General features: G+C 40.8%; 1 protein-coding gene across 1 annotated transcript in view; it reads right to left on the bottom strand.

Moving 5' to 3' along the window:
• KNDC1 (kinase non-catalytic C-lobe domain containing 1) overlaps positions 1-16,054 on the bottom strand; it is a 78,675-nt gene that overhangs the window by 21,130 nt on the left and 41,491 nt on the right. Inside the window, exons 10-16 of the mRNA XM_087702380.1 lie at positions 15,103-15,261; positions 14,731-14,821; positions 11,641-11,803; positions 9,872-10,773; positions 8,407-8,551; positions 4,958-5,037; positions 1,567-1,892 (exon numbers count right to left, since the gene is read on the bottom strand). Of these exons, the coding sequence (XP_087558506.1) occupies positions 1,567-1,892; positions 4,958-5,037; positions 8,407-8,551; positions 9,872-10,773; positions 11,641-11,803; positions 14,731-14,821; positions 15,103-15,261 (1,866 nt within the window). The remainder of the gene's footprint in view (positions 1-1,566; positions 1,893-4,957; positions 5,038-8,406; positions 8,552-9,871; positions 10,774-11,640; positions 11,804-14,730; positions 14,822-15,102; positions 15,262-16,054) is intronic.

The raw sequence follows: 16,054 nt of genomic DNA, 5'->3' as shown, positions 1-16,054 counted from the left end.
TAGCCTATCTCTGCATTTTACGTGAAATACTTAAAAGATACATGAGTAAACAAAATATTAACATGTTAATGTTTCATCATCAAGATAATTTAACATTTCAGTTACTCATCCATCTTCAGAATAGTGAAAAACTGCCTGATGCTTTAACTGTTCTGACAGCAAGTCAATAAAAATAACTATAAAGTTACTGAGAGACAATCAGGTGCCAGTCATGGGGCTCAACATCTTTGTTGTGTTATTAAAATCATTTATATCCCAGTTTTCTATTATGCGATATACAAACTGGTTGCTCATATAAAAAACATATTTTACTTCTTGTTTTCCTTTTGCCTAAAGTACAATATTAGTTGTTATCTTTTTTTTCTCCTCTTTGAAAACTAAAAGCTTAATAAAAATTCCGAGAGTTCCTTAAGAATGAATTTATATTCTGTATAAATATTAACTAGCCCCACTGATGTTCGTAAAGTCATTCTTGCCCAGGGCTTTGTAAATATTTGATTGGGAGAGCCAATTCAATCAGTTCAAGTGAACCTCTAAATCAAACCTGTTTTCTAAATTGAAAATAAATTCAGAATGCTTCTCGGTGGATTAGAAATGTTTGAATCCTCCTCTGCACGAACAGAAAATGTTTTATCCTTTACAGAAATATGAATAAAATCTACCCGATTTGACAATTTAATTGGAATTTCTGAACCAAATCATTTCAAGATCCCAAATCAATTCAAGATGACAAATCAAACTGGTGATTTGAATCCGATTTACCTGATTTACACAGCCCTAATCAAAAGTACATTTACACCACTGCAACAAAGATTTACATGTGAAAACAACACGAATATAAATAAGGCAATACTTCCAATCCCTTTTAAATATTCAACTGAGATGGCAAAATACATAGTTTCTTTTGAGATCACCAATTTATTGCAATAGACAATAAATCCATCGGGATTATAGTTCCCATTTCAGTAATTTTGAAGTTATTGGGAGGCGGTTTAACTGCATATTGAAAAATATTTAGTAAAAGTAATGATAGGAATCCAATAATCCAAACAGTTTCTCTTTGTGTTAGGAAAAAACCTTAAGTACAGTTCAACATGGGCTTATAATATGTTGACATAAAGGCCATCTCTTGCCTGCCTAACAAACATCTCCCTGAAGGTAGAGATTCTTGAGGGTAATTTCTCTGACAAGAACACTAGAAGCACCGGTTTTATCCGTATACTACTAAAACTCTTTTTCTTTAACTGGGCAAAACAGTGCATTCATATGGCAACAATTTCTGAACTAAGGGAAATGGGCTGACTTACGGAATGCATCCAAAATCCATAACTGTGACTCCCTCTAATGCATTGCTCTAGATCAGTGTTTCTCAACCTTGGCAACTTGAAGATGTCCGGACTTCAACTCCCAGAATTCCCCAGCCAGCGAATGCTGGCTGGGGTATTCTGGGAGTTGAAGTCCGGACATCTTCAAGTTGCCAAGGTTGAGAAACACTGATCTAGATTACATTCCACCCAAAGTGAACACACATAGTTTTCTCTGTTTTGAGGAAACAGGATGACTTACCCTTTTTTTAGCATCGATATTTTGAGTTCCATGAGCTTTTTGTTTCCCAAGCTTTCTGAAATAATTGTGTACATCTAGACTGAACCATTCTGAACCATAGAAGGCACTTCTCCAACCAGGAGAAAATCCAGAAGGACAGGAAGGGCTGGAGCACGTATCTTCTTCCACCCTTTCTTGAATTTCTCCTCGCTTTTGTTCTGTTTCTGCAACACTTGGCCCACTGCAACGTTTCTCGGTCTGCAAACATTCTCCCTCTCTCTGTATTTCAACTAGGAGAGTTTGTGGTTCAACTTCCTTCTCCTCTGAATCCATACCAGCAACTTGATCTGCGTTTGTATGGAAAATTAAAAAGCAAAGGAAGGACACTTATAATACCTTACATTAGTTTTGTTACTCTAAGCGTTGTTTGTTTCCAAACCGACTGTCCTGGGAAGATTTATAAATAATGTTTGCTGTTTAATAGCATTAGCAAATTAACATCTTTATAGGCCAAGTCCCTATTTAACAATCAGCATTCTTCCCATGACCTCAAACATAATGAGTATTATAACTTTTCTTCTATCTGCTTTGTGTTGTGTGAAGATAGACTCTACTTGACCATACATTCCAGATAGTCAAATGTTTGGCCACAGAGGTATCTTCATAAGAACCTCGACTGAGCAGATCCATAATTGTAGTAGTAGCAATAGCAATAGCAGTTAGACTTATATTAGAGGTTTTTTAGAGGTTTTATTTGCATTTGTAGGCCGCCCTTTTCCCTGAGGGGACTCAGGGCGGCTCACAGAAAACCAGGGAGGGGGGAATACAACATTGAGACGACAACATATAATAAAATAGCAAGCAACATACATTCATCATTCGGGCGGGGTAGCGATCCTTATCCCCAGGCCTGACGGGCGAGCCAGTTCTTCAAGGCTGTGCGGAAGGCTTGGACGGTGGAGAGGGTACGAATCTCTACGGGGAGCTCGTTCCAAAGGGTCGGGGCTACTGCTGAGAAGGCCCTCCTCCTTGTAGTTGCCAGCCGACACTGGCTGGCCGATGGAATGCGGAGGAGGCCTAATCTATGGGATCTTATAGGTCGTAGGGAGGTAATTGGCAGAAGGCGGTCTCTCAAGTATCCAGATCCACTGCCATGTAGGGCTTTATGGGTGATCAATAGCACCTTGAAGCGCATCCGGAGATCGACAGGTAGCCAGCGCAGCTCACGGAGGATAGGTGTTATGCGGGTGAATCGGGGTGCACCCGCGATCACTCGCGCGGCTGCGTTCTGCACTAGCTGAAGTCGCCGGATGCTCCTCAAGGGCAGCCCCATGTAGAGCACATTGCAGTATTCCAGCCTAGAGGTCACAAGGGCCCGAGTGACTGTTGTGAGGGCCTCCCGATTCAGGTAGGGTCGCAACTGGCGCACCAGGCGTACCTGGGCGAATGCCCCCCTGGTCACAGCCGTTAAATGGTGGTCGAATGACAGCTGTGGATCCAGGAGGACTCCCAAGTTGCGGACCCTCTCTGAGGGGTGTAAAATTTGACCCCCCAGCCTGAGTGTTGGATTATTGGCCAAATCTTTGGGAGGAAAACACAACAGCCACTCGGTCTTTTCTGGGTTGAGCACAAGCTTGTTAATCCTCATCCAGTCCATGACGGCTTCAAGCCCCCGGCCCATCACGTCAACTGCTTCATTGATTTGGCACGGGGCGGACAGATACAATTGAGTATCGTCCGCATATTGATGGTATCTGATCCCGTGCCTGCGGATGATCTCTCCCAGCGGTTTCATGTAGATGTTAAATAGTAGGGGGGATAAGACCGAACCCTGCGGCACCCCATAATTTAGGGGCCTTGGGGACGATCTCTGCCCTCCCACTAACACCGACTGCGACCTGTCCGAGAGGTAGGAGGAGAACCACCGTAACACGGTGCCTCCCACTCCCACCTCCCGCAGTCGTCGCAGAAGGAACCATGGTCGATGGTATCGAAAGCCGCTGAGAGGTCAAGGAGGACCAGGATGGAGGAATGTCCTTCATCTCTGGCTCTCCAAAGATCATCCATCAATGCGACCAAAGCGGTTTCTGTGCTGTAACCGGGTCTGAAGCCTGACTGGAAGGGGTCTAGATAGTTTGCTTCCTCCAAGGACCGTTGGAGCTGGAAGGCCACCACCTTCTCAACAACCTTCCCCAGAAAGGGGAGGTTGGAGACCGGGCGATAGCTGTTAAGAGCAGCTGGATCCAAGGATGGTTTCTTCAGGAGGGGTCTCACCACCGCCGCTTTCAGCGCGGCGGGGAAGTTCCCCTCCCGAAGGGAGGCGGTTACAACCGCCTGGATCCAGCCTCGTGTCACCTCACTGCAGTTAGCAACCAGCCATGAGGGACACGGATCCAGAACACAGGTGGAGGAACTTACAGCTCTCATGGCCTTGTCCACATCCCCGGGGGTAACTTCCTGAAACTCAACCCAGAGCTGTTCTACTTGGTCCCCCTGTGCCTCGGCTGGAACTGCAGGTGTGGAGTCCAAGTCCGACCGAAACCGAGCAATTTTGTCCGCTAAGAATTGGGCATATTCTTCAGCTCTGCCCTGCAGGGGTTCCCCCGTCTCCCTTTTGTTCAATAGGGAGCCGCTTATATACCGCTTCATAGGGCTTTCAGCCCTCTCTAAGCGGCTTACAGAGTCAGCATATCGCCCCCACAGTCTGGGTCCTCATTTCACCCACCTCGGAAGGATGGAAGGCTGAGTCAACCTTGAGCTGGTGAGATTAGAACTGCTGAACTGCAGATAGCAGTCAGCTGAAGGGGCCTGCAGTGCTGCACTCTAACCACTGCACCACCTCGGCTCTTTATTGAACATTAATTGAACATTAATTGAACATTAATTGAACATTAATTGAACATTAATTGAACATTAATTGAACATTAATTGAACATTAATTGAACATTAATTAATAATAATACAATTAATAATAATAATAATTAATAATAATAATAACATTAATAATTGAACATTATTCTGACCAATATATCTAATATTTTACTGTTTTAGGGCAAACCATATCGATGTCAGGATTACTATATATTAGACTCTTTCATCTCATGAGGAGAAGCATTAGAAGCATCGTTAATTTAAATGACCTGAGATAAACGGCCTTTCAACTAAAGGAAAGCTAAATCTTAAATCTGGTTGCTGGTTGCAGTAATAACATTAGCACAGCCCCTCTCCAGCAGGCTCACTTCCGCGCCAGTTTTCCAAGGATATAAATCTTTATTTGAAAAATCCCCATTTGCTGCTGCTTCTTCCTTGTATCTAGTAGGACATAAAGGTTATTACTTCACGGCTTAACCGCTGAAGGTTTTTAGATATTGGTATGATCGAATGTAAGGCATGCCCACTAACTGTTTCATACCTTCTGCTTCCTCACTGCCACTCGGAAAGGTATTTGATTCGCTTTGGAAAGTCTTGCTGAAATGTTGTGGTTCATTAATTCTGAAAATGAGGGAGAATGCAAGAGATGAACATCTGAATACATATTCATAAACGAAGTACTTTGGGAAAGCTTCAAAGATGAGCTAAAGTATTTGCATCTTCCACCAGGTGTATGAGTGCATTTCAGTCAAAAATGGAAAAGCTTCAAAGCCTTTAGACATTCAAAATACTTTCTCCAGTGGAACAACTCTCGTACGGTGGCTAGCCAAGGCTCAGATAAAACATTTAACAGGTAGAATCTCATCAAGCTGTGAAGGATAAAACTTTAAATGCATGTGGCCAATTTCGCCACCTGTTCTCTCCAGGCACCTTTACTACAAGGCTACTAAAGGGAAGGAAAAAAAAAACATACCCCAGCCTATCTTTACGTTGATCCAGGCTTTCAAATATTTATCTGCTCCCTGATCTAGCTACTTTCTTCTCTATATTTGGGAAGGTAGGAGTCATCCAAAGAAAAATGAGTTGGTCTTTTGCGCTACACTTGCTACTCCCAACATGATTGTGCCAAAGAAATTCCCAGTCATCCAGCGTTCGTTTTTTTTTTTTTGAAGTCTCCCTTTACTTTCTCATCGGAGCAACAAAAATGTTCTAAATGAAAATAGAAGTCAGCAGCATTCAGAAAGTCATTCTGGACATTAGTAACACATGGTGGAAAGAGGTCTGAGGAAGTATATAAGCTTTGTAATGTGTGCGCATCAGGGACGCAGGGGCTCAGTGGCTAAGATGCTGAGCTTGTCGATCAGAAAGGTCAGCAGTTTGGCAGTTCGAATCCCTAGTGCCATGTAACGGAGGGAGCCCCCTTATGGAATACTGTGAAACCATTATCATGACGACTCCACTGCGCTGCACAGTAGAAGCCATTTTAAAGCAGTACAGTAGAAGCCATTTTAAAGCAGTACAGTAGAAGCCATTTTAAGGCAGAACACGCTGTATCTTAACAGAACACACACACCGAGGAGTTTTAGGGATGTCCTATACCCACAACATTTTTTTCCAGAGAGTAGATCATCTGCGTATCAAGCTTAGTTGAAATTGCTTGAGGCATTCCAGAGTTATGCTGAAACATACACACATACACACACACACACACACACACACACACAGCCATTTTTTTAATATATAGATACAAACAATTTAACTCTTCCCGCCTTTTCTGTCTCTAAAGTTGCCCTGTTTGTAAACAATATTTGGTGTATATGCTAATGAACCATTTGGGGACTTACTCAGAGAACATGCAAGGATGTTCTTTGTCACCATCTACCAAATTAGTTATGAGAAACACTGCCAAAAAAAACCCCCAGGCGTTTGTGGATATAAGCTGTTATAAAAAAAAAACCAACCATATGGTTTGAGTCTGTCTTGCACTTAATGCTGAAATTAAAAAGCCAGACAACTTTATTATGTGCTCAGTGAAGTTTTGGAGTTAATATATTTGTATCTAACTAGTCTCCAGAGAGCATGCTGCATAGCTGGAACAAAAGAGATTCCAGTTTGATTGCAAAGCAGTTTGCACTCACAACTGAGTGTTTTATAGTCTCTCCCGAGTCTCTTTATGTTTACGTCTGTGTATTCATGTTGATGCCTGTTAAGTATATCTCCTTTTGGAGACTAGAGTTGAGTAGCAGAAGGTACCAAGGAATGTGCCGCTGAATAGTCACACTATCAATCACAGCCGCCGAAGTTAAAACAAGGATAACTTTACTTGCGTTAACAAAAATAAAGTAGGACAAACCTTCTTCAAAACAAGCGATAAGTAGTCTTGAATTATATACACAGGCTATGATTCAACACGTTGGTTTACAGATGCTCAACTCACGATTCACCATGTAGACAGGTAACTAACATACAGAGTAGCCACCATCCAAAATACAGTATTCAACTCCAATAACAATCACAGAGAACATATAGGAACAACCAGGAACAAACAGTAGTAGTTCCTACTCCCCCTTATGGCCGATTAAAGCAACAGCATCCAATCACATCTCGTTTGAGCATTTAAAGTGACAGATACATTATTTCAATCATGGCATATATATATATATATATAGCTGATAAAGGAAGAGAGCCTGTGGCTTAGTGGCTAATTTAACTGCCTGGTATGTAATACAGCACAGGTTCAAATCCCAGTAAGGCTATGGCTAGCTGATGAGAGCTAAATAGCTTGAAATAGATCTATACTAGTCTCCCTTTATTTATTTATCAGCACAAATGCAACACAAATGTAACAAAGGCAACAGTAAAAATATTGGCTTTCCGTCGTGATGGTCTCTTGTGATGAGCCGATAGACAGAGAAAGGAAGTAGTTAGCTTCCTCCCATATTTGGGCATACCAGGGGTTGTGACACAATACATACCTATTTCCCTGGCCTAGCTGATAAAGGAAGAGAGGCTGTGGCTTAGTGGCTAATATAACTGCCTGATATATTATACAGCCCAGGTTCGAATCCCAGTAAAGGTATGGCTAGCTGATGAGAGCTAAATAGCTTGAAATAGATCTATAGTAGTCTCCCTTTATTTATTTATCAGCACAAATACAACAAATGTAACAAAAAAAAGGCAACAGTAAAAATATTGGGTTTCTGCCTGGATGGTCTCTTGTGACGAGCCGAAGGACAGAGAATGGAAGTAGTGATCTTCCTCCCATATTTGGGCATACCGGGGGTTGTAAAATCTAACACACACACACACACACACACACACACACACACACACATCCAACCCAAGATTAAGAATTAAGATTACATCCCTAACAATGCCTATCAATCAGATGTGCCTATCAATTTAGGCTCCTACACAATTCTTAAATGCCACAGTACATGCCTTCTCAATGACTTTCTCAAGTATTTGTTCCTCTTTTTTTAAATAACAAAGATTAAACATTGGGCTGGTATTCAGGGATTGTGGTAGTGACAAGGTTGTGAAAAGTGTAGGAATTCAGAAGAATGGAACACGCCAGATTGCAACTGGACGTTCCTCCGATGTCCATTCTGAACTTCCAGTGAAAACAGTACCCCGTTTCCCTGAAAATAAGACCTCCCCAGATAATAAGCCCAATCGGGCTTTTGAGCGCATGCGCTAAAATAAGCCCTCTCCCGAAAATAAGCCCTCCCCCAAAATATTGCAACATACTCGCCACCTCCTGCACCTCAAAAATAATAAGACCTCTAAGAAAATAAGGCCAAGTCCTTATTTCGGGGGTCAAAAGAAAATAAGACCCTGTCTTATTTCCGGGAAAACATGATTTATATTCAAAAGTTCATTTGGTTAGATGGGTGGTGGGAATGGTGGAGGAGTTAAAATGACAAACGAAACAGTAAGGTAAGCGAAAGCAAAATTGGTGTTAAAAGGTAAAATGCAAACATCACTTGCCTTTCAGGGACAGGAATTCTACCGTTCGCTGCACCGTAAAGATTTGCTAGCAATTTTTCTTCCCAGTAAAGTTCACAAAATTTCTCAGAAACTGCATTGCAGAATGTATTGTATTGGAGATCCTTTAAAGTGAAAATATATTTACCTGATTTAAACAAAAAAAATAGTGGGTTATGCAAAAAAATGGTTAGCTTATTAGGGTTTATTTCCCCCCCCCCCACCGCCTCTCTCCCATTTCTTTCCAGTGTTAGTTGAAAATAAAAAAAGTTCTATTTTCCTTGGAAGACAATACAAACAAACAGTAAATCAAAGAATAACTGCAGAGACCAACATTTTTATCCTATATATGGTCTTGCTTACTAAAAAGACATAGCAAAGTTTTTGGAAGTATCCATCCGATAACTGTAAAAAAGAATCCTGTCTAAATTACAACCACTTTTATTGACATGTCTTATTTTAGCAGTTAGCAATAGCAGTTAGACTTATATACCGCTTCATAGGGCTTTCATCCCTCTCTAATCGGTTTACAGAGTCAGCATATCGCCCCAACAACAATCTGGGTCCTCATTTCACCCACCTCGGAAGGATGGAAGGCTGAGTCAACCCTGAGCCTGGTGGGATTTGAACTGCCGAACTGCAGCTAGCAGTCAGCTGAAGTGGCCTGCAGTACTGCACCGTAACCACTGATAAGATAGATAGATATAGATAGATAGATAGATAGATAGATAGATAGATAGATAGATAGATAGATAGATAGATAGATAGATAGATAGATAGATAAGAGATATGGATGGATAGATAGATAGATAGATAGATAGATAGATAGATAGATAGATAGATAGATAGATAGGTAGGTAGGTAGGTAGGTAGGTAGGTAGGTAGGTAGGTAGGTAGGTAGGTAGGCAGGCAGGCAGGCAGGCAGGCAGGCAGGCAGGCAGGCAGGCAGGCAGGCAGGCAGGCAGGCAGACAGACAGACAGACAGACAGACAGACAGACAGACAGACAGAGATATAGAGATAGATGATAGATAGATAGATGATAGATAGATAGATAGATAGATAGATAGATAGATAGATAGATGATAGATAGATAGATAGATAGATAGATGGATGATAGGTAGGTAGGTAGGTAGGTAGGTAGGTAGGTAGGTAGGTAGGTAGGTAGGTAGGTAGGTAGGTAGCAATAGCAATAGCAATAGCAGTTAGACTTATATACCGCCTCATAGGGCTTTCAGCCCTCTCTAAGTGGTTTACAGAGTCAGCATATCGCCCCCACAGTCTGGGTCCTCATTTCACCCACCTCGGAAGGATGGAAGGCTGAGTCAACCTCGAGCCAGTGAGATTTGAACAGCCGAACTGCAGTCAGCTGAAGTAGCCTGCAGTGCTGCATTTAACCACTGAGCCACCTCGGCTCTGCTTTCTTTTTTTTAATATTTGCAATTTGCTATGAAAATATTAAAACCTACCTATAGCCAGGGCTTCAGTAATGTCTTGAGATTTACCAAATGCAAACTCTTGTTGGACAAGTTGCACAATGCTCTCCAAGGCAACATTCTGCGTTCCTTTATTCTGCTGAGAAGTTCCTGGGAAGAGTGAACCAGGATTTTGATCGAGCGAGGGATCCTGTGCGGGATCTGAGAAAAGGAGCCTCTTCTCCGTATCTGTGTTGAGTTCCTTACAGGATACAAGACATGGATTACTTTCATAGCACTTCGTTTGTGTCTCTTTATTAATTGTCGTTGGTGTTAAATCACCCATCTTGGCTTTGATGCCCCAACATTTGTTTTGTACGCCACCAAATTGATCTTTAATCGCGTCACTTAAGGATGAATTTGCTTGCAAGGCTCCGTGAGCATCATAGGCCATCGCAGGTTCTGAAAGGAGCAGGTGTAAATTTGGGCAACAGCTGTAAGTTGCTTTCGAACGGAGGGGTTTATTGGGTATTTGTTCCGATATCGCTATCTGCACGGGTACGAAAGTCAACACCCTTGTCTCTGGGTCCTGTTTTAAAAGAAAATTATTTACAAAAGTCACACTCGATGGGACGGTAGAGCTGGGGTTAGCCGAGGGGGGTGCTTCCAAAATGCATTTCTCTTGAGACACATCTAAAGAGTCAGGAAGTGGTAAGTTAGGATCGGGGGAACGACTACTGCTCGGAGATTGCTCTTCGGAATCCTTCTGTTGTAGCATTTTCTGCTCTTCTTCACTCTGCTCCGGAGTACCAGGCATCATACAAGGAGTAGACAAATTCGAAATTTCACCTGTCTTGTTTTCATTGTCATTACTTGAAGGTGTTGGATTTCTGCTACTCACAGATGGTATTCTTGCCATGGTTTCACACTCTACGACGGGGGTTGCAATAGCATCTCTAGAAAGTAAGATGATTTGTAAGATTTACTTTGCTTTATTCTACAAGGTCTTGGGACAGTTATATCAGTGTGATTTTTCACACCAACTATCCATCTATTAATGGTAGCAATTCTACCATTAAGTAGTAAAGCAACTTCAAGAGCTGAAAGCTTTATCAGCGTGAAAAATCAGTAGTGGTGAAACAAAGGTGAAAGAAAGCAGGAGTGGTTTATGGGTAATGAAGGCACATGCTGTACAACATTTTTGCCGAAAACTGGTGTTTACTTCCCCCCCCCTGCTATATGTTGCATTTTTTTTTTGCTGTTAAGCAAAATATGATTGAAGAATGTAATGCACAGCATTCTAAATCAGTGTTTCTCAACCTTGGCTACTTGAAGATGTCTGGACTTCAACTCCCAGAATTCCCCAGCCAGCGAACGCTGGCTGGGGAATTCTGGGAGTTGAAGTCCAGACATCTTCAAGTGGCCAAGGTTGAGAAACACTGTTCTAAATGATCTGATTTACATATAATATATTGCAGCACAATGCGTTAAATGAATGTTATTTTATTTTGTAAACTTATATTCTTTTGCCATGATTTGAAGCGGATTTGTTTGAAAAGAACTGTCATTAAGATTAACCAGACACAAATTAAAAGACAGCACTGAGAACATCCAAATTTCTCTGTTGATAAAAAACAAAAAAATTGGAATAAAGGAACAGACTCGGGAGGAATTTGAATTTGTGTCTCTCTGCAAAAATCAGGAGATCTTTATGACGTGATTAGCTTCATCCTAGTGAAAAAAGGATCATAACACATACCGTAATATATATGGTATGCCGTGGGAATTAATCATTGCCTGGAGAACACACAACCAGAACTTACATTTTATGGTTTATATTCTGATGCAGAATAATAGGCTTAAAATGAGTTGCCGAAGAAGTGAAGGCGTTTGGTAACGTGATCCTTTCTCTGTTTAAAGGTGACTGGCACGGAACCGGTCCTTTTACAGCTACCAGTTTGCTTTCATTACTCATAGGCAAAAATCCTGAAAGTGGGAACACAATTAAGAAGAGAAAGAGGCAGGCTGTTCAAAGAAAAGTGAAAACAGTTGACGGTCTCTAACATGTTTGGGTACATGACTTAGTTTTTTCTTACTAAAAAGGAATCAGGAACAGCAAGGTATTTAGAATAAAATACTCACCAAAGTTAGTATTTCCCGAGCAACTTTCTTTTTGAAAAGGCCAGCTATCCGTAAGAGAATCCGCTCCTCTGAAGTCCTATCAGCAGAATAATGAAGGATGAGAAAAGTCTTAGAAATACTGTTTTCAGCATCCGTGCACACAATCGCCCGGCACCCTCCCAACACCAAGAGAAATAGAAATGTTTCTTCTTCTCTGCCTAAGGGCCTAAGTTCTTTATACTTCCAATTTCAAGGAAGCCAGAAGAATAAAAGATAGAATGAAGTCCTGGAGCTAAATGCCAGTTCTAAATCTGGGCTATTTAAAATAGTTTTCCTATTGTGAACGATAGTTGAAGCTTCTCTGTCTATTCTCTAGATTTTGTATAGCCTTCTTTTAACCTCTTTCACCTCAAAGATCCCAGTGCATAAAAAAAATATAAAGAAGTTAAGTTAGTTTTTCCCAAAGCAGAGGGAAAGAAAAATCAGGTTATAGGAACGAGAAATGTTAGGTTAGTGGAATACTTATTTTTCTGGTGCTTGAATAAATTGGCAGTCCAGATGGCCTTTGAAAAGGTCCAAGGTCACCATAAAACTATCAAAAGAAGGAAGGATGGAATACACACACAGAGGGAGAAAATATTCATTGGAAAGTTGCAAGTAATAGGCCTAGGAGTGAGCTTGCAGGCCTTACTGAACCAAAGTTTTAAACTAAAATAATTGCAAAATGTACCAGACTAATATTTCGAAATGTGCTCACTGGTGCATCAAGTCTGTGCTTGATGTGGATATATTTAGAACAGGAAGTATGAGATGGTGGGGAATGAGGAACTGAAAGTAACAGGTGTCTGAGAACTTCAAATGTACATGGGTGTATGTGAAGACTGTCAAGTGGCTCAGTGGTTAGGGTGCAGTACTGCAGGCCACTTCAGCTGACTGCTATCTGCAGTTCAGCGGTTCTAATCTCACCGGCTCAAGGTTGACTCAGCCTTCCATCCTTCCGAGGTGGGTGAAATGAGGACCCAGACTGTGGGGGCGATATGCTGACTCTGTAAACCGCTTAGAGAGGGCTGAAAGCCCTATGAAGCGGTATATAAGTCTAACTGCTACTGCTATTGCTAAAAACAGTAGGTGGGGGGGTGGCTGAGAAAGAAAGAAAGAAAGAAAGAAAGAAAGAAAGAAAGAAAGAAAGAAAGAAAGGAAGGAAGGAAGGAAGGAAGGAAGGAAGGAAGGAAGAAGGGTGGGAGGAAAAAAGGAAGAGAAGGAAGGAAGAGGGAGGTAGGGAGGAACGGAGGGAAATAGGACCACTAGATGCAGCTTCAAAGAATACCTTGAAAGAGCACAGCAATCCAGGGCTAGAAGGGGCCTGGAGGTCATCTAGTCCAACCCCCTGCTCCAGCAGGACATTGTTAAAGTGAGTTTCCCATCACATGACTACCTAGCCACACCCACCCAGTCACATGACCACCCCCCTCCCATCAAGTGACTCCCACAGAACCGGTAGGAAAAAAAAATTAGATTTCACCACTGACGTACATGTATATATTCATATTCTCTCCTACTCCAGTTCTGGTTCCATAGCAACAGCAAAATAGGGGGAGGGGGGCTTGGATATGTTCACCAAGTCCCTCTTCCCACACCATAATACTACCATTTTTATGAAGGATGTAATTTTAACAGGAAAGATACAAGCCATTGAAGCAGGGGTGTTCAACCTTGGGAACTTTAAGACTTCTGGACTTCAACTCCCAGAATTTCCCAACCATCTGTTATGAAGATTACACATCCCTGCATTCGATTCTTTCCCTTAAACAAGACAGATCCTTGTGTGCATTTCTGATTGCAATGAATTCCATTCTTTCCCACTAGAGAAAACTGAAGTTATTGAATTCCAAATATATGCTCTGAGTATATCTACTAATGATTAAAATGTTGGCATGCTTAAAGTATGGTTCTCAAATTTTCCACCCATTCCCTCCCACAGAGTTTTTGGAGAGGAAATGAAATTAAGGGATACACCTCATATACCTCTTTGGACTCTTTGAGAAAAGCCAGATTAGAAAAAAGTTTAGAATGTATAAACTGTCTCACAAGATACTATATATATTTCTTACTCATTCATTGGCCTAGAATATCATAAGAGTAAGAATGATAAGGAAAGGCTGAATTTACTATGAGCATGCAAATCAGGCTTGTGATTTGATTTGAACATTCAATATGATCTGAATGTGCAGTGGGATAATGCAGTTTAAAAAGTTGAATCAAATCTATCAAAGGTACACTAAAATAAAATGTATATTTGCATGCACAGAAATCTGATTTTTTTCCCAAGTCAATTCAAATATCTGATTCAATTCAATCCAATGGTCAAATGACCTTCAATTCTAACATCTGACCTGAAGCTGTAATGCTATTTATGGCATTTTATTGTAATTACAATATTATACCTGTTGGAGCAATGATCATTACTGAGTTGTACTCTAAAGTCCAAATAGAGGTATTTTAGAACACAAACATGCAATATTAATGTTTTTATAGTATTTGGATTCTGTTAATTTGGAATCATTAGGTAGTGAAAATGTGGGTTCTATAATTATGGTTTATAAGAAGACTTTTTTAAATAAGTCTTGAAAACAGTTTAATTATTCTGTGGTTTGTTTAAACAAAACTTGCATATGGATTATTAAAACTGTGGTACTGAACTGAAATGAGATTAAAAGAATATATATAAGTTAATTTTAGTCTGAATAGTCTGAACTTTACTGGAATAAAATGCAGACACATGCACCCTCCACCAAAAATACATACCTGAAACGCCACTTTTGCTAAAACTTCTAGAATCATCCTGCTGCTGATATTTTGTTCAAGCAGATAACTACGACAAATCTAGAAATATGAAATTTCATGTTGAATTATAGGCACTAAGAGGAGATGGGTATTAAAAAAAACTAGGCATTTTCAAAATAATTTGAATGTTTGGCGAAACTTTATTACAATTAAGTCAAAGTTGCTCAAAATTAATGAAATCCCATGAAGTTGTGTTGAAAACAGCCATTAGCACAACCCACACAAATCGGATGGATTACAACCCAATAGAAAATTTTGTTTGCTCCTTAAGCCGGTTTATGGAAATGGAAATGAAAATTAAGTGGCTGAATTTAATTCACCTTAATTGCGTCTGCTAAAGAAGGCCGGTCTTCTGCCTTGCTTCTTGCCATACTCAGAAGAAAATGTTTCAGTTTCCCTGGCAACACCAATTTGTGATCGGGTGGGAAATTGCTTCTTGCTGCTCTCCACAAAATTGCAGCCATACAGTAAATACAGGCCTGTGGGAAATGGCACAGTGGAAAGGCAGCTTAGTCACCTAGTAAGCCTCCCTTTATCTTCTCCTTGTTCTTGAATGCACATGGTTGAACATCCAAATCAACATCAAACCGGGGTGTTTGTTAAAACCATAACTGTCTTAACCATTCTCAGTCATCCGTGTCGTGGATGTCCCAAGGATGCTTTTTCAAAAGGCAACAGGACTTTTGTAATTCCCTGAAGATCTTTTGCTTCTCATCCAAGAAGCACGTCAAAGCTGAAGACTTCTTAGATGAGAAGCAAAACGTCTTCAAGGAAAAACAAAGACTTTTGTGCCTTTTGAAAAGCACCTTTGGATTCAGATCAAGTAAACAATTGATGTCTAAGGATGTCTTGGGCTGACACAAGTAAGTGTAATAATGGACTTTCCTTCATCCCCCAACCAAATCATAAACACCTATTAATGAGTTGATCTCCAAATAAACCATTCAAGGATTGTAATATGGAGATAAAGCTGAAAATGGGCATTCTTGCCTTTCAGGGCTTGACACTAAGGAAGCTCGTTACACGAAACTCATCCTTATCAATACTTGATAAGCTCTCCAATTACTGGAGGAATATATGGATGTTTGATATCCAATGATTGAGCCAAAGAATCTGAACAATCCTGTGTATATCAAGTAGGAAAAAAAATGGCAAAAATGGGATAAAGGACAAATCGTGTAAATGCCAGCCTCACCAATTAAATTCCACAAATCAATTCCACATAAAATAAGACTTTTGGATTGAGAGTGACCACAGAGACTCGTGCAAGTG

This window comes from Thamnophis sirtalis, unplaced genomic scaffold, assembly GCF_051295495.1.
Source record: "Thamnophis sirtalis isolate CommonGarterSnake01/CBP01778 unplaced genomic scaffold, rThaSir2_p1.2 scaffold_15, whole genome shotgun sequence".
Lineage (NCBI taxonomy): Eukaryota > Metazoa > Chordata > Lepidosauria > Squamata > Natricidae > Thamnophis > Thamnophis sirtalis.
The sequence above is the reverse complement of the archived record's forward strand: the minus strand, read 5'-3'. Positions and strand labels throughout refer to the sequence as shown.